The 19,406-nt window shown below is 36.2% G+C and overlaps 1 protein-coding gene across 1 annotated transcript in view; it reads left to right on the top strand.

Moving 5' to 3' along the window:
- LOC139722155 (sodium/potassium/calcium exchanger 2-like) overlaps positions 1-7,803 on the top strand; it is a 104,693-nt gene extending 96,890 nt beyond the window's left edge. The window contains exons 6-7 of the mRNA XM_071633464.1: positions 5,207-5,343; positions 7,470-7,803. Coding sequence (XP_071489565.1) covers positions 5,207-5,343; positions 7,470-7,719 — 387 coding nt within the window. The 3' untranslated portion in view covers positions 7,720-7,803. The remainder of the gene's footprint in view (positions 1-5,206; positions 5,344-7,469) is intronic.
- Positions 7,804-19,406: the final 11,603 nt, after the last annotated feature.

Below are 19,406 nucleotides of genomic sequence, written 5' to 3'. Positions count from 1 at the left end.
GACATCTTGAGGATGTCTTAGGTAAACACATATTACTTCTCATTTGCCTGCGAGAATCACACTGAAAAATGATTGGGAGCCAGCTCACACTCTCCGTCTATTCAAAGTTCTGAAGAGCTCATAGATTACAAGTCCATTGAGAGTGAGAGAAAGAGAGAGACCAATGTGAACCAGGCAAAAGTTGTTCTACCTTTCTGGTAGGAGGGAAGCAGGGGGATAGTCTTAAAGTGCTCAACAAATCTGTCCACCATATGTTTACATGATATAAGGGGCATTTACGTAGCATAAAAGACTGGAATGGGACCAACTAGAGTTTTTTCAATGTGCCATTTAAACTGCCAGAAAAAACAGAAACTTTCCGATATATTGGCAGGAAATACGCAGGCATGAGAAAAATTGGAATATTGAGGGGTTTTTTTTTGTTGTTGTAAGAAGCATGCATTCGCAACTTGCTGCTGTCTTTGAGTGTAGGCAGGTGGGCAGGAAATACTGTGTATGCCATATATTTAGCGAGTCTGAATTTTTCGCGAATCGGGACTTCTCGACGATTTCGCGATTGTGGAGTACTGTACTGAATGAAGAAATGTATACATGTGGGTCACATTCATATCAGGATCAGATTCATTATTTTTGCATGTCTTCAATTGTGTGAATAGCACCTGACTCGCAAAATTGGCGAAAATAAAAACCTCGCAAAATATTCAGCGTATACTGTACCCCACTTGAAAGGCGGGTGTCACGTTACCAGGAACTGAAATAAAACTGGAGTGCTGGGGAGCGAGCATTAATAGAGGAAAGAAATTTTTAAAAAACAGAAAAATTGAATGAAACTGTGGAGTTTTAAAAAGCTTCACTCCTGAGTAGGGGTTTTCAGTTCCTGTTTTTCGCTCACACACCGGTAATTGCTTAGCAACTTCCGATGAAAGACATGAAAAAAAAAAGAGAAAAACTTGAATGTTCAAAAAACTATGGTTTTTCAGTGGCACTGTGAATGCCCTCAAAGTTGCCGATAGCATCTCTTCTTGTGTTGTCGTGTCACATGTATGTACCCTACTTTTGTAGCTCTCTTGCAACCAACAGGTTTGTGGAGATAAGAGCATGCTGGAACTGTCCATTTTAGAAACATATCAGCAATATGATGGATTATTTTCAGTGCATATTATATCACGAATAAAGAAGGTGGTAATGATTTGACTGTGACATAATTGATGAGAATGATGACAATCATAGATCTTGCCTGCTTGTCTATTCTGCGTTGATTTATAGGAATGGTGTCAATTGAATGGGACGACTGGTTTTGACAATGGGGCAATAGGTACAGTCAACAACGAAGCCACTGTTTCCCTGAGGGCATTGAGAAATGTATCGTTCACTTAAAGAAGACAGATTCGATTAATGCATTGGCAGTAGACTTCATTTCCTGGGGATATCACGCTTCTTAGAAGTCTTCAAAATATTATATCACATATTGTGGAAAAACTCTGTGCGGGATCTCCCCCTGCCAGCCCCTTACTCCCCCCCCCCCCCCCCCTCCAATCTTCATTAGTCTGGGGAAACTTCTGGCAACAATTGCCATGTTGGTGCCCATGCAGCGAGCATCAATAATGCAAAAACTTTAAAGAAATGGTGCGCATTATTCATGATGGGTACTTTGATTTCTTCTGTATGTATGATGGCATCGGTTGCCATTAACTTCCTGTAATGTTTGCTCGCGCTCCCGAAACTTCCCAGGGAGCGGGAATGTGTTCAAGCAGCCAGTTGTGCACCTGTAATTGATGAGGCCCACCCCCACTCGTAGGAGGGTAGATCTGGGGCGCACGAGACTTGATCTCACTGGGACCCGTTTTTAGCAGCGCATTGCCGTGGCGACAGCCAATCAGCTTGCGAGGTTTTTGGCTGGTTGCCATAGTAGGTGCTATTACCAGGAGTATTAATCCAGTGAGGTGGTGTAGTCGAGCGACAAAGATCCCGACGTGATTTCTCTCCCCTTTCTGTCTCCCGTCCTAGTTCTATAGCATGGCTCTTTGCCCTTTGACCTTTGCCCCGTGCATTACATGTCATTACTTCTTCGTCTATCTTAGTGATATCAGTATGTGCTATCTGTGAGATATAGTCTTCTACTTCCATTTGGTACCACACAAGATCTTCATATCTGCAAGCCAAACCTACAGAGTATAAAACATATCTAAATGAAACATGTGATATACCTGTCATATGAAGAAGTCCTATTCTTCTCTTTACTCTTCCTGATTCTCTTGGGTTTGCTCTCTGTCCACCTGTTGCTTGTCTGTCTATCTATCTATTTCTATACTCATCTCTCTTTTGTGTTCTTGTTTCTGCACTGTGCAAATGTTTGATTGATTATATAGATATATAAACAATATATACATATATATTCCTCTCACTCAACAGTTATATGAATCCTGTTGTCTAGAAGTGATGCTTTTCGAAAATTTGACACTCATTCTTTTTTCTTTTACTTTTTTGAGCTGTACATGTAAGCATGTACTTGAGAGTATAATACACATTGAGTGAAACACTCATGTCCTTATGTACGATTTTCTCTGCTCTTGTCCTTTTACTTTTCATTGTTTAATTTCACTCTCTTCTTATCATCAACATCGCGGTGGGTGTGGTCGCTATACCATCTTTATATCGGAAAGAGACAATACCTTGAAGACACTTCACCACGGACAAGATAACATCAAATTCTCTGATGCAGCCAGCATGTACCCAGAATGCCCCGAGAACATTCCGCAGTTTCTCCTTGCTATCACAATTATTTCAATCCACCCCTGCTTTCTCCTTTTGAGTGCCTCCAAGAGCCAGCCTGCTGCTCAGATCGACGAATTCATTCTCTGAGGAGTAAAAGAGGCGTATTCTGCTACATCATTGCCATTTTGACTCAATCACACACATTTTCATAATCGTATGGAGCTCATTTAGCACAAATCATGTATGAGAGCACCGCTGATTGCACTGTTGCCATGGCAGTCAATTTTTTGAGCACACATCCTTGCGATATCGACTCTGGGCCGGGGCTGAATTATGGAAATTGATCTATTGAGAATGAAAGTCAGCTTTCACATTTGATGATAGATGCTCCTAGTCTTGGCCCAAGGCTTTTGATGGATTTCCAGAATGGCTCAAGACAGAGACAATCTTATTTAGGCAGTTAGTTTCGTGCAAGGCTTTCACCCATCATTTGAAAACAGCAAACAGACTTCTCATGTATGCAATTGGATCACACTGGCAGACTGGAAGATCTTACATAATCAGACATGGCATGCAATCACAGATGTGGAGTGGATGCAGACATGTTGCATGAGTGGGCCCCTCCATTTTTATTTACTTACTTTTTGTTGTTGTACAGAATATATACAGTCAAACCTGTCTATAGCGGCCACCTAAGGGAGAGGAAAAAAGTGGCCGTTATCGACAGGTGACTGCTATAGACAGGTTCTTCAACATGTTTTTTTTTATCATGGAGGGAATTGTTTTTAGTGATTGTATACGGCAGCTTTAGGTGGCCAGTATAGACAGGTGATCACTAAGACAGGTTTGACAGTATATATATATATATATGTTTGTGTGTTTGTGTGTGTGTTTGCTTGTGTGTGGGGGTCGGGTTTTTTTTGGGGGGGGGGGGCCATCTTTAATAGATATGAACATGATGTCATTTGTGCTGTTTGTACATTATTCAGCTGCATGTTGGATATTGAAATATTGCATTGTATGTTCTGTTGAAATAGTGAAAATAAATTTTTGATTGAATATGCATTTACATAGACCTAGAAATTTGTAGACCATCCACACAAGAGCATACACTCCTACATACACATAAACATTAGTTTGTGTGCTGTTCATATATATATATATATATATATATATATATATATATATATTATATATATGTATATATATCTCACCACGTCTCTGTTAGAAAGCATTTGTCAGCGGTGGTACAAAGGAGTGTAGACTTCCGTCAGGAGACTGATTGAACCATAGCCAGCCGTACTTGCGAGCAGAAAATCTTCACACCTCAAGCCGGCACCATGATAACACAACCGGCACCATGATAACACAACCTGACACCGCAACTGGCTTGCTCGATCTCTTATCTCTCTCTCTCTCTCCTTCTCTCATTGTATATTCTATCATCAGTGGAATTTAATCATGAATTATGAACCACATCCATTATTTTTGCAGATCAGACGTATATGAGTAGAATATTGCTCGACAGTGAAATAAATTGATATCGTAAAATGTGACGGCAAAATTATTTGCTAACTTTTCACTTATCACAATGTAAATGCTTTTTAGCGCATTTTTTGCTTTTTCTGTAGGAAAATGTACAGAATTATGATAATTCCATTCATTCTGAAATTAATGAAAGGCAGAAGAAAGCCACCTGACAAATTTGATTGATGCCGAGTTTCAGGCACCTTATCTAGTCATCTGCATGTTTGGCAGAAGCACTATGCTAGCTAATAAGTGAATGCATTTCTAGCCCAAGCTAAATACAGTTTGTGTGTCTTCTTTCGCTGAGGCGGAGTACTGCGTAAGGGCTGCTTTTCCATTAGGAATACATAATTGTTTGCAATAGTGTAAGACATATTGCATATACCGTTTGTACCATATTTGAAACAAAATGAATGTGTGGTGATATCATAAATCTCCCTGTAAAATTCATGATCAGATGAGGAAAGTATTCAGTGAACACCCATGTGATATGAATAAACAATGCATATAAACACAAACACATACACCTATGCTAAGACATAAACATATACATTAAAACTGTGTGCATATACATACATAAACACATCATACTGTCTACTGGAAAAGTGGATATTTTCGGGCACATAATTTTTTTGCGGTTGGCTGGGTAAGACGAGTTTCGTGTGTCTTTAATTCCACGAAATCAAGACATCAACTACTGGCACATATGGCAAGCAAAAATATTTGCGTGTTTTTATTTTCGTGCTAGTTTCTGCTTGCGTGAAATGGACCAAAATTTCAACACTGCGAAAATTTCCACTTTTACAGTATTAATGTTTAGAGCGGTGTACATTGTAAAAATGCCAACATTCATACATGCTGGTGTACGTTTGAATTGGTCCACCATGTATTGTTTCATAGCGTTTTTATGAGTGATGAGGAATGTGATCATGACCGCTGGACTCTTATCTCTGTTTTCCATCAGGTGATGGGCATCACCATCCTTGCTGCGGGAACCAGCATCCCGGATCTCATCACCAGCGTCATCGTCGCCAGGAAGGGTCTCGGGGACATGGCGGTCTCCAGTTCTGTGGGCAGCAATATCTTTGACATTACAGTCGGGTAAGAGAAGCCACACTGCTCGCTAGCTGGCATTACTCATACAGAGAGAGAGAAAAAAAAAATCCTCTCCATATATGTTTTGCCTCCAATGAATAGTGTAGAAACATGAAAAAAGTGGTGAAATTTTGTGAAGAGTACATGTGTACTAGAGGTTTATGAAATTCATGAATTTTGCATGTTTTATGAAAAAGAGATGTCACTTACAATTATTGCATATGCAAATGAGATGAGGTAATGATGTCATGGGCTCAAAACTCTCCTATTGGCTCATTGTTTATGAAATACTCTCCTTTTGGAATGATACGGACAGAAAATATTCCATTCATTGCATCAAAATTATCTTTGAGTTAAGTGATCTACCCTAAGTGGCAGTTTACAAAGGTTTTGGGAGTATGCCAAATCAGTGACAAAAATTTCATCCTCATGATATTTTATATATTAAGCAGGGTTTGACATTATCTTTTTAATCAGTTTTCACATATTTGCCACCTTTTATCAGGGTCACTTTGATTTGTTTTTGATTTGATTTGATTTTATTGTTCCACATCTCAAGCACGAATACCATGATACAATCGATAGAACATAAGACTAGACACAACGTAATTAAAAGAGAAGACAATTTTACAAACATGAAAAGAGAGCCAAAGAGCAAGAGAAACAAACAACGAGAATATATTAGAAAATCCCGAGATAGCCACCTGTAATACACTTACAAGATTCCTCATCTATTTGTTTTTGATACCTCAGCCATTTCAGAACCAATTTTCATCAAATAAACTTTGAATTTCTCTAGAATTATATGCTCTTTCTTATTTCATAAGAAGTTTCTCATTATCTCACAAAATCACCGTCCAAAAACACTGGAAACCTCAAACTCAATCTGGATGGAAACTGTACCCATCCCTTTAAAGGGATCGTACAGTTTTGGTTAAGACCTAATTTCAGGTTTCTAACATTTTTTGGTGTGATAATGAGAAAACTCTTATGAAATATGAAAGAGCATGTAATTCTATGAGGAATTCAATGTTTATTTGATGAAAATTGGTTTTGAAATGGCTGAGATATCCAAAAAAGAGCGATTCTAATAAAGTGTGGGACCCACACTTTATTACGATCGCTTTGTTTTACTTTGTTTTTGGATGTTTCAGTCATTCCAAACCCGATTTTCATCAAATAAACTTTGAATTCCTCTTAAAATGGTATGCTCTGTACTATATCATAAGTGTTTTCTTGGTATCTCGCAAAAAGTTAAAAGCCCAATTCTCACCTCCACCAATACTGTACTATCCCTTTAAGTTACTGCCCCGATCTTCAGACGGTGGAACGATCATTTAACCCCGGCTGCTCTTTGTTCACCAGTTAGCACAGATGTCCAGAAATGGACATCTGTGGGCAATGAAGAGAGATAACCGTATCCCCTTAATCATAATTGCATCACTATGGCGTTTCTGTGTAATATGACTGAGAGTCATTTTGCAACATCCGAGTGGGCTTGCTAACTTTACAAATAGGTCAGGATTGGTTGGATTACTGAATGCTGTGAAAAATGCTTGGCAAATTAAGCTAAGTGCCTGAGGATGTGAAGATCACAAATGATATTTAAGATTTGAAAAAAAAGGGAGAAAGAGGCTCACATACTTAATGCCCCTTGTTTTGGCCTAGTTTAGATTACCAATGTACTCCATTATTACAGAAATGGCCGGCAGTGGAGAAGCTGCTTTTCAGCAGGACCATGAATGCAAATAATATATCAAGATGATAGCAAAACATACAGATGAGATAGATATGGTTTGACCAAGTCAATTTTTGTTGTAGCAGTCTCGCTAAGTTGTGGATTTTTGTGTAAGCACTCATGAACCACATGATAACTTTAGAGTGAAAGGCTCCAAGGTTTATCAGCCAGGTCAAAGTTATCAATCAAGTATTAAAGTAATGTTGCTCTGCTGTTTTAATATGTTTCATCTGTGGTGGACAGAGGCAGGTTGCATAAATGGATAATTGTTATATGGCATCGCTAAATTTATTTTCTCAACCTAATGACAAAAAGTGAGAGCTTGTTCTCTCTCGACTGAGAGATTTTGATGTCTCTAATCACTTTGTCATCCATTAATCCACGCCCAATGCAGACTTCCAATGCCCTGGTTGCTATGGAGCATCATCAATGGGGGCCAGGCTGCGACGGTGGACAGCAAGGGGCTCTTCTGCTCCATCCTCCTCCTGTTTGGGATGCTCTTACTGGTCATCATCACCATCGCGGCCAACAGGTGGCGCATGACCAAAGTCATGGGCGGCTGCATGTTCCTTCTCTACATTGCCTTCCTCACCATCACACTCCTCATCCTCTTCAACTTCGTGCCCTGTGTCATCGGCTCGTAGGTTGGGTTCTTCCCCCCCAAGAATCCCTGCGGCTTCGTGGAATGCACCTGCATGGGAAAACGCCATCATCATATATCTGGGATGACGCACGATCAAAGGTTGTTCTCGCCCGCGGAGAAAAAAACATTCCCGAGAAGGCGAATATCGCAGTTTAACACAGGGGAATCGTCGATGACACGCCTATGTGCGTATCCCGCCAGCTAGCCAACCACGGATAGCCACCTTTCCCATCATTAGACTCCTCCTCCTCTTCCACAACCATCTGTGATGATGACTCTTCTTCTTCTGCTTCATGTAATGTGGATGCAATGGTTTTAGGATTCACCTGTTCTCATCGGTGGTGTCACTGCCCGTGGGAACCCGGAGTGAGCTGGAAATTGTAGTCGAGAATTGCTCTCTCCCATATATCTCATTCTCCTTCCTTCCTTCCTTCCGTCTATCCTTCCTTCCTTCCTTCCCTCCTTGAGCTGTCTCCTCGGACTTTTCATGCACAGCTTTCAGGCATGAGACATTCATACCATACAAACTGGACCTCATTCAGGGAGAGTGAAACCAGCCCTCCTTGACTGCTGCCAATAGGGCAAACTTGAGAGCAAGTGGTGATGCCTTTATGTCAAAGAGCTCTACCCAGAGACGTTCTTGCTCTCGGGGAACCAAAAAAAAAAAGGTTTCTCTCGCTTTGCACAAAGCTAGTGGAAGTTATTCTTACCAAGATCAAAGGTATACCGCAAATGAATATTATGGAAAAAAAATGTGGACAAATTTATAGTTTTGTAGTATATGTCCGAGTTGTGTGCGTGAATGTGTGTGTGTGTGTGTGTGTGTGTGTGTGTGTGTGTGAGCAAGCATAAGCTGCACACTTTGTGTCCGAATACTTTCCAGCTGAGTAAGAAGACGTGTTGCAAATTTTGTGTGTTTAGCAGCAGGTGAGCAGAGAACTTTGAACCAATGCTCGTGCTCTACCCGATGCTGGTAATGTTGAATTGAAAATATAATGTTGGATTGGCTGTGTGTGTGTGTGTGTGTGTGCGTGCATGTGTGTGTGTGTGTGAGTGTGTGTGCTTGTGACTGCCTAATGTAGAAGGATGCGATTACTTAACAAGGCTGAGATGCAATATTCGTTTTCATCCATATTTTGTTGTTTTAAGTGCATTATCATACTGAGATTTGTTCAATCTGCCGTTTACATCCTAGAAGTAGAGAGAGAAATTGAGGAAAGAACTTTGACTTTATAGTAATGTATGTACAAAGATGGTGTTTGTCAGTGTCTCAAGAAGTGGTGTGTTATTTTGTAGTTGCACCGTGTGGTTCATTCCTGAAACAGAGATTTCAAGATTAGTCACACATCTGGACGGACAACTGAATAATGTTTTGTCCAATGGCAAACTTATATCGGTTTCTTTTAACACTGTCATCTCTCTATTCATGATACAGGTGTATAGTTTGAGGGGTTTAAATAAAAGTAATGCAGTATCAATTATGCAAGAGACCCCTTTGTTTTAGAAGTTGATTTATTAAAAACTTCTGAGGGAAATACGCAAGTTTTATTAGTTCATACACATCTAGGTTGTTTCCAGTTGTATGCTTGCTGTAAGTGAAAGTATAGTGGGGGGGGGGGGGCATCATGCTGGATGGATGGCTTAGAAAAGTTTCAGTATATTCAAACACTTTTATAAAGGAGTGAGTCAGCTTGTTTTATTATGAATGAAATCTTTTAATAGTGCAATATGTCTGTATAAAAGATGTAAAGCAGAATGTTTAGATATATACCGACAATCCAAACCAATGGTAAAGCATTGATGTAAAAGATGCTACAAAGACATACTACAGATGTACATGTTTGATTATGCAATATCTTTATATAATCATATCATTTATCAAAGTGAAACCCACTCTAGTTTCAGATGATACTTATCAACAGAGCAAAATCAAACCAACAGAATAAAATGATAGAAGTTTCCTCGATATTGTCAGAAAGTATTTATCTTTTTTTTTCAATTTTTAAGTGTTTACAAAAAAAAAAAAGAATAGAGATACTGGTTACAACCACATATGCAAAATAATTAATGTGAGGATGTCATATCCTTTAGTTGGTCTGTATGTGATAACGAAATGAATATCATATCTTTCATTTAGAATTCATCAACCACGACACCTTTTCCTTCAAAAGTCTTCAAAGTCTGCTAAAGGTATAGCAACTCTACAAAAAGTTTGCATTGAAGTATTTGGAATTGATATTTTCCCCCAAACCATAATGAAACTTAGAAATTTTTTAACTTTATCATCTTATATGTGATTATATTGAAACTGCTAGTATTGTTTGTTGATTTTGCTCTCTTTCTAAAGTCCACTGAAACGTAAGGAGGAGTGAAATACTACACTAAGTTTATGGTGATCATCTCTAATGGGCCAAATCTTCACTGCATAGAAGCAGAGACTGAAGAGTAATGTTCGGCACTTGGATTAAATATTTCAGCTGGCTGAAGTTTGTCTCGCAGTGAAATTAGCCATCGTTGATTCTGATATATGTTACTAATTAGATACAAGAGTTTCACTGCGAATGTACGGCTATTGAAGTACATCAGCATACTCAATGTTGTAATTTGTCAAGGGTTTGTACACAAGGTTAACATTTTGGTGTATCTCATGAGAGATTAGAATGTGACTATGAAAACAAAAAATTGTCTGAAATAGCTTACCAAACCAAAAGCATATACAGTGCTCACCTTTTAGAGGTTTAATCAAAACCAAAAACCCTGAACCTTTACTTGCTGAAGTCTTGTCTATATCACGATCCTGTTCATTGTGCATTAGTTTGTTTTTGAGGCTGTGTTAACAAAGAGTATATATATTTTTTATTAATTGCAAGAGTGCTATATCGTACAAAGTCTATCAGAGTGTGTTTGTTATGTTAGTTTGTTTGTGCAAGCATTTCATTTGTCTTTCCTACAACTCAATCTGCTGTGTCATGTAGTGGGTCACCCAGCTGTGCTGCAGAACTTAGATATTGACCCAGCTAGCCTCGAGCCGTCGAAACTTTTGAGTTTGAATAATGTTGAAGTTTTTCATGGGAGGCTGATACAAAGGTACCTTAGATTGCTGAACCGTACCATAAGAATATTTGAGTGTCAAAAGATTTTGTATTATGACATGAAGCTCTTGATTTTTTTTTTCATTGTTGGACACAAATCTGTAGGCTGATTAATATGCTTTATTGAGAAAAGAGGCTTTTTCTTTTTAACATCATGGCTGTACCACAAGCTATCTTCCTTCGTCTCTTTCCCTGCTGAAAAAGAAAGAAAAAACAAACAAACAAACAAAAATAAACAAATAAGAATATAAACCAAGCAAACAAACAAAAAGTAAAACATAAATAATCGGGACAATGGCAAGTATATAGAGGCAAATGTGAAGGCCCATGGACATTCATTCATGATTTTTTTTTTCAATCCAGCGTCCATACCAAACAGAGACATGTGTGAATTACTGCTCTTAGGATCATATATTCCCACTGAACAAACACACACTGTGAAACTACCATGGTAACAAATCTTGGGACCACTGTACAGCAGCCAATAAGGTTAATCATAGTATGGCTACTGAACGTCATGATAGATTTTAACCATAAAGTACATTATGTGAAGTTTAGATAATAAATACACTCATTTCTTTTTTTTAGGGTGATGTAATCAATATGACAATATTTTTGTAATACAGTAGATAATTCAAAGACATATGAACATGATTTTGTGCTGAAAAGACATAGAGATAGTGTGATGATTCATCTTTGTCTTTATGGCATCATAGTATAACTCCAGTGATATGTTAGTATCATCATCATTATGATCAATGTTATTATGATAATGATAATAAGAATAATGATTGTAGTTATTATTGCATGTCCTCGTTGTGTGTCCTTTTCTAAACATATTGAAAGCAAACTAGCTGTCTGTTTAAAAAAAAAAAGAACAATATCACTTTTATTACAAGAACTGTATGGCTGATTATAGATATGTGAAATGTTCACAAGTCAACATGTAGCATTGTAATAGACATTGAGGCTAAATGAACAGCAGCAAAAAAATAAAATATTGTTGTAGGAAACTGAGAGAAAATTGATAAATTACACTTCCTTCTGTTTAGCCATGTTTGAAATCTCATTCTTCCCTCTTCCTCCAGGTACATTATCATATTATATTATCATATCCATTACCAGTTTTACTGTTGTTATTATCATTTCTTCTTTTTAGTGTATTTTCCTCGTACCCTTCTTTTTTCGTAGTCACCTTTTCCTCCTTATTCCTCTTCCTCCTCCTCCGCCCCCTTTTTTTCCCCCGACAGATGCTATACTGTCTTGATTGCTGTTAGGTCATTTTCACTGTGAATATGTGAGAACTCTTTGATACCATTTATAGACTATTCAAGACTTGTATGTTCTATGTAGATGTAAAGTGTGGTTTCTGCTGTCGTAGTGTTTTTTATTCTGCTCTGAAGTGTCATGTTACCACTGCGATGCTTTTAGGTTTCATCTCCCCCCCCCCCCCCCCCTCCATGATATTGTCTGTGGTAATTGCATTGTTTTGTTGATTAAGGGCTAAATTATTGATAGCTGGAATCTTTCATTTTGACAAGCTTTAATTTCTGCAGATCTTTCTTAAGTATTGCGGTGTCATACATTCTCTTTTATGGCCATCAGGTTCACGTGCAAATTATGGTAATATATTACCTCATGCAGGGTAGAAATACTATAACAAATCAGTATACCCAGTATACTTCATATTTATTCTCAACTCTATACTCAACAGTAATATAGTGGAATGATAAAAGTACACATATATATCTACTATGGTCAAATATATTGAACATACATGAATATATAAGTTACATGACATGTAAGAGTGTATGAGTGTGGCAATTTGAATTTATCAAAGTTTGATCTTGTGTTCTCGTACTCAACGAATATTACTGCAAGCATTACTGCATACTCATTTTGATAGTCTATGATATTAAAAGATGTCCTGTCCAGTTTACAGACTTACAGAATTTGTGCATGCTTGATTACATGTCGACATATACATGTAAGACTGTACTGCTCGGTTATACTTCTCTTTGAAAATCATTATACCGCAACCAGGGTTTGATGGTATCTTTGAATTGTCAAAGTTGAGGGAAATCATTCTATGCAGGTTTAATATAATCAATTTGGACCAGAGACTGTTTAGGCAAAAGGGTGAGTACACTGCCACCCTTCTACACTGGAACTTCAAACAAACACAGCATAACAATACACATTCATTCTTGTGAGGAACATGGCTCATATTGTAACTGGAACACCTATTTGATCACAGTTGACTGAGAAGAATAAACAAGCATTTGAACTGACAAATTTACTTCAAAAAGCTTTAGCATATCCTCACAGGCAAAAAAAAAGTGACCTGTCTTAGCACAAGATGAAAGAAAATTTTGATTTATGAACTTTACTGGAAATAACAAATGTGTGATTGTCTAATCTGTACAAGACCTTCAATATGGTTCCAGTATGAAAACAATATATAAGACCACTTTTATGCAGATGGACTTCTGAAGGTAAAGAAAATCAAGAAAAGGGGATGAAGAACCATAAAGCATTTCTAATGTAGATATTAGATAATTTGCTCCATTGGAATTGCATTTAGGACAAAATAGTCCATCATAATTAGGAAGTTGTTTACAAAAATAAAAATGAAAACAAAAATGAATCGAAAATGAAAGCATTTTGGTCTAGTATTATAGTTTATAGCAGAAACAAGAGAATTTTTGCTTGCAGAGCCCTTTACATCTCTAAAAAATAAAATTCAGGTGTTTCTTAACTACTTTTGGAGACCAGTTATTCTACATTTGACAAGTCATTTCTAGAAATTGAACATTTGATTAAGAAAAAAAAACATATACCAATAATCAATTTATCATTTTTCACCAAATGTAATTCAGATTGTGTTTCTCTGATGACATGAGAATGCACTTTGACAGTTTTGAAGTGACGATGATGCATGATTTATCATGTATTAATGATATATTGGAGATATAGAAATATAAGGGGTATAATATAAAAGGTTCATAAGATATGAAGCATATTGTAACTGTTAGTAGCAGAGTTGCACTTGTTTTGGTTTTCATTTGTGTGTATTCGGCTTCAAGTGTAGATTGAGTAAGACATGTGCTATTATAGCCGAGTGTGTGTTACCTTGAACAACAAAATTATATTTTCATATATTTTCAGCTTTGAGATGATTTGTGCAATTTGTTTGTAGGACTTTTTATTTTGAATTTAAGAGTTATTCTGTGGTTTTTATGTGCAAAATATTGATTGTATACAAAATGTATATATTCTTGATTGAAAACTGTTGATTTAGCAGAACAGTTATTCAATGTAACTTTTACAAAATAACTTTATTACATGCAAATACATTGCTATGAATAGATATGAACATATATTTAAGATTATTCTATACATAATGATATACTGGACTTTGCTTTTCTTACTCATAGACGTTGTGAGCTTATTAATTGAAGTTTTTCTCCATATGCTTACAATTATATAAATATATATAGACCTCTATGTCTGAATTATAATGTGTACCTGACAAATGGAATGAATGACAGATTGACTTTGCAGAGCGTTTCTAAACAATTAACTAGTAAGCTTACGGACTGGTTATTGGTAGTGTTTAAGTGATTAATTTACATCAAAAGATAACCACAGTGATTGATTATAGGACTTGATGTTATATGTTATGTAACATACTTAAAATATGTAGTGGATTACAAGAGACTGACCTTTGACCTTTGACCTTCTCATGTGCTGTGTGAAGCAAGCTGAGATATATTAGAACTGCAATAAACTCTAAACTCTTCAAATCATGTTTCTTTGCATTCCACGGTATGATGCTTTGTTGTTTTGTAACAAGATGTTTCACACACACACACACACACACACACACATACACATTATATGTATGTGTGTATGTATATATGTATTTTAGATGTGCATGTGCATTATATATGATAGATGCAAAAAATGTCGTTTGTACAGGGTAACTTAAGTGGCAGCATCATGTAGGGCTATGCGTAAGAAATCAACAGGTATCACATATTTGTGTATAATAATGTATACATATGTATATATAATATATATTCATACATACATATATATACATGTGTATATATATATATATATATATATATATATCTGTATATGGATAGATAGACAGATAAAAACATACATCATATAACACCCAAAATAAAATGTGACTGTCTATTGCAATGAATAATGAGGAATAAACAAATAATGATCTTCAAACAAAGGAGACCACTATGGGCAGTTAGTTGGCTGCAGGTTAGATTTTATTCTGTGCTACATTAAGAAACAATAACTGTTCAACATTTTTCTTTTGTTACTGGCAAAAAAAAATAGGTAAAAAAGAAATTTATTATTTTCCTCTTCTTTTGTTAACATTTTAATACTCCCCCCCCCCCCAAAAAAAAAAAAGATAAAAAAAAACTAGATATGCACAAGTCAGCAGAAACAGATCATATTCATCATATTTCTGTTTCTCTCATTTAGATCTTCCACAGGAAATGATCATCCATGTATTCAAATCACATTCGTGCATGATCAGGATATGCAAACAGGATAACAAAACTTATCTCGTCCCTGACAATGTACATTGACATCGTAGTTAGAGAAGATGATAGACAGTTATGACATCATTAGTTTTCAGCACGAGTCAGTTCTGCAAGCAGATGTTTTTTTTTTTCCCCCTTGGAAACCACAAGCTATGATATTGGAAAAACGTTGTAACCTGACATTACATTAATTGCTTTTGAGTGAACTCTGCTAGAAAGAACACAGTGTGAAACAGTGTTGGATTAGAAACACAGTGTCCCACAGTGTGCTCACAGTGTGTTCATAGAGCTGACTATGTGAGCACACTGTTAATACACAATGTTCTGTCCCCCAGGGTTATATTCTACCTAAGAGATACAGCTGTACTTACATTGGTAATATTTCATTTACATGTTAGCAGCTGCATTCACACACAGGAGTTATTGGATTTTGCACCATGATGCAAAAATCCGTTTTATATTTGCCACAGGAATTCAAGTGTACAGACCTACTGTAGCAAGTTGCTTTGTGGGATTAAAAAAACCCCCAAAACACTGTCAAACACTGTCAATGTCTCAGCATGCTGTTTGCACACGCCATGCAGGCCAAATTATGACAATATGTAAAAAAAAATAAATCTTGGAGGAATGATTTTCACATTGCTATGCGGATCACACTAGTTAACAATTTCTTTCTGTCCAAAGACACTAATATTTTGCAGTTTTTACATCACGTTGCAAACTCAGTTTAAACTAGAAAACCACTCATAGAGTGCAGACCTCCGCCAAGCAACTAATTTTCACCCATTGTGATTTATACAAACATGCATATGCTGAAAATCGCCCAATTTCCCAATCCAATATAAAAACCTTATATTTCAGCAACACAGCACCTTGCCGGAGCAGAGCACACGCTTTAGAGAGCATATGCAAACCTCAAATACACGCAGCTTGAACTCCCAAGTTCATTGACCCTATGTGCAAAAAGATTAAAAATCCTTGAAAACTTCACAAAACTTCCGGAATCACTTCCAAAATTGAGTCATCTCTTCCTTGTGCCGTTATCAACTTGTCCTGTAAGTTTCATACATATCCGTTCTCAACTTTTTGAGTTACATGTATTTTGCAAACAGACAAACCAACGCCGATGATCACTTACCTCCTTCCTTGGCGGAGGTAAAAAATATCAATTTCAGGAGCATGTGAATGTGACTAGTGAACATGTCTGTGAAGATCACCTGCCCCTCCCCCAACGCAAACTTTTTTTGATTATTAGAAGAAAAAAAAATGTGTTTGAAAAAAAAAAGAATCACAGCATCCATGAAATTTGAAAGGTTCTTTCCTCAGATTTTTTTTTTTTTTTTTTTTTTTTTTTTTTGGGGGGGTTACTATTGGCCTAACCACCAACCCTGAAAAAACACTCCATGGCACCTGTATAAGGGGGGGGGGGGGGGGGGGGGTTAAATGTGTGTGTGTGTGTGTGTGTACGTGTGTGTGTGTGTGTTTGTGTGTGTGTGAGTTTTTATTAGATAAAGATGGGCGTTATATATTACTGAAGGGAGAACTGAGAAGCGTGAAAATATTAGTGGGTAATTGTTATTTCCCAACTAGAGATAAAGAAAAAACACAGTTTGAATTTTTGGATAAGTTAAATACTAAGATAGCGGAATTGTATGATCCTTCTCAGCTCGTAGTTTTAGGGGGAGATTTCAATATACTCATGAATGGAAAATTAGATTATATGGGGCAAAAGAATATTATAAAAACTAAGTTTAATGAGAAATTGGAAGAATTTTTGAGAAGGTATGAGCTAGAAGATGTGTGGCGAAAAAGAAACCCGGATAAAAGGGAATTTACTTTTAGGCAAAAGTGGCCAATCGTTCAAAGTCGTTTAGACTATTGGTTTTTTTCCTCTAATGCACTTAATTTGGTTAATAAGTGCGATATCATTACGTCAATTACACCTGATCATTCTTGTATTTTGTTACAACTTAAGAATCTAGCAGATAAATTTTCATTTGGTAAATCTTATTGGAAATTCAATAATAGTTTATGTGCAGATCTTGAGTTTGTTAATATGTTGAATGAGAAAATTTATCAATTAAGGGAACAATTGATTCCAGAAATCCAGGATAAATTACTTTTTTGGGACTTTTTAAAGATGAAAATGAGAAATATTATAATCAATTATTCGAAGGAGAAGGCAAAACGAAGGAGAAAGGAAATAGAAAAGTTAGAATCTGAAATAAGTCATTTACAAACTCAATTATTGACTTTACCTGTAAAATTTATAACGGATGAAATTGAAGAGAAAAAAACAGCACTAAACAATTTGTATGATTATTCTCGCCAAGGTCTGAGAATCAGGTCAAGAGCAGAGTGGTATGAAGAGGGAGAACAGAAAACACAGTATTTTGAACAGTTGTTGAAATCTAAGAAAAGGAAAAGTGTTATCAAAGAAGTATACAATGAAAAGAAAGAAATAGTGTCAGATAAAAATGAGATTTTGAAAATTATTAGAATATTTTATGAAAAATTGTATTCTGCTTGTGATATCCTTGAAGATGAAAAGTTGATGTTTTTATCTGGTATTCCCAAATTAAATGAAGAAAGTAGAAATTTATGTGAAGGTGAAGTAACTAAAAATGAATGTTATGAAGTTTTGAAGGAAATGAAAGTTAATAAGTCTCCGGGAAATGATGGATTTACTGTGGAGTTTTATAATACTTTTTGGCCAGTTTTAGGAGATATTTTAGTTGAAACGCTAAATGAGGCATATAATAGGGGGGAACTGTCTACATCTCAAAAGCAAGGAGTAATTACACTTATAGAGAAGGAAGGTAAAGATGGTATGTATGTTCAAAACTATAGACCTATTACTTTGTTAAATGTTGATTATAAGATTTTATCAAAAATATTAGCTAAAAGGATTCAAAAGGTGTTACCGGAAATTATTCATCATGATCAAGTAAGCTATATGAAAAACAGAAATATCGGAGAAGCTGTAAGAATAATAGATGACATTCTTTTTCATGCATTGGAACATCCTTGCGGTTATCTAGTTGCGGTGGACTTTGAGAAAGCATTTGATTCGGTAGCGCATATCTTTTTATTTAAAATTCTGCAATTATTTGGTTTCGGGAATTCATTTCAATTTTGGGTTAAAGTCTTGTACACGGATATCAGTAGCTGTGTTATGAACGGTGGAAACTCAACGGGGTACTTTAATATCAAACGGGGTGTGAGGCAGGGTGATCCTCTGTCTCCATATATATTTTTATTAGCTATGGAAACTTTAGCTGGAGCTATTAGAAAAGATAAGGATATTGATGGAATTAAATTTGGTCAAAATGAAATAAAACAAATTTTATACGCGGATGATATTTCTTTGTTTGTGAAAGATGAGGGTTCAATTAAAAGGTTACAATTTTTATTTGATGAATTTGGGAAAATAAGTGGTCTCAAAATAAATAAAGGGAAGACTAATTTCTTATGGCTTGGGGAGGAAAAAGATAGGCCAAATATTCATTTGTTTGGGAATTTTGTTCAAGAAATCAAAATATTAGGAATTTATTTTTCCTTAGATGTTAAGGCAAAAGAGAATTTAAATTTTAAAGAAATATTAAGTAAGATAAAAAGTCTTTTAGGATGGTGGAAAGAAAGAGATTTAACACTTATGGGAAAAATACATCTTATGAAAACATTCGCCTTGTCAAAATTAAATTATGTAGCATCACTTATTGTTGTTCCTCAGTGGGTATTTTCAGAAGTCGAAAAAATTACCTTTGATTTCTTATGGCATGGCAAAGACCGTATAAAGAGAAATATTATGTATCAAGATTATGAGTTTGGGGGTTTAAGAATGACGAACTTTCGGTTATTTGTTAAGGCACAACGTATTATGTGGCTAAAACGCCTTCTATATGGAGAAAAAGAAGTTGGGTGGAAATTATTTTTTGACTTCTGTTTTAGTACTGTAGGAGGTAGATTCCTGTTTATGTGTGACTTTGATTCATCTATTATGACAGATAATGTACCACCTT

Source organism: Diadema antillarum, unplaced genomic scaffold, assembly GCF_040938485.1.
Source record: "Diadema antillarum isolate AM-2024a unplaced genomic scaffold, OU_Dant_1.0 scf00000159, whole genome shotgun sequence".
Classification (NCBI taxonomy): domain Eukaryota; kingdom Metazoa; phylum Echinodermata; class Echinoidea; order Diadematoida; family Diadematidae; genus Diadema; species Diadema antillarum.
This window is presented reverse-complemented; position numbering and strand designations above follow the sequence as displayed.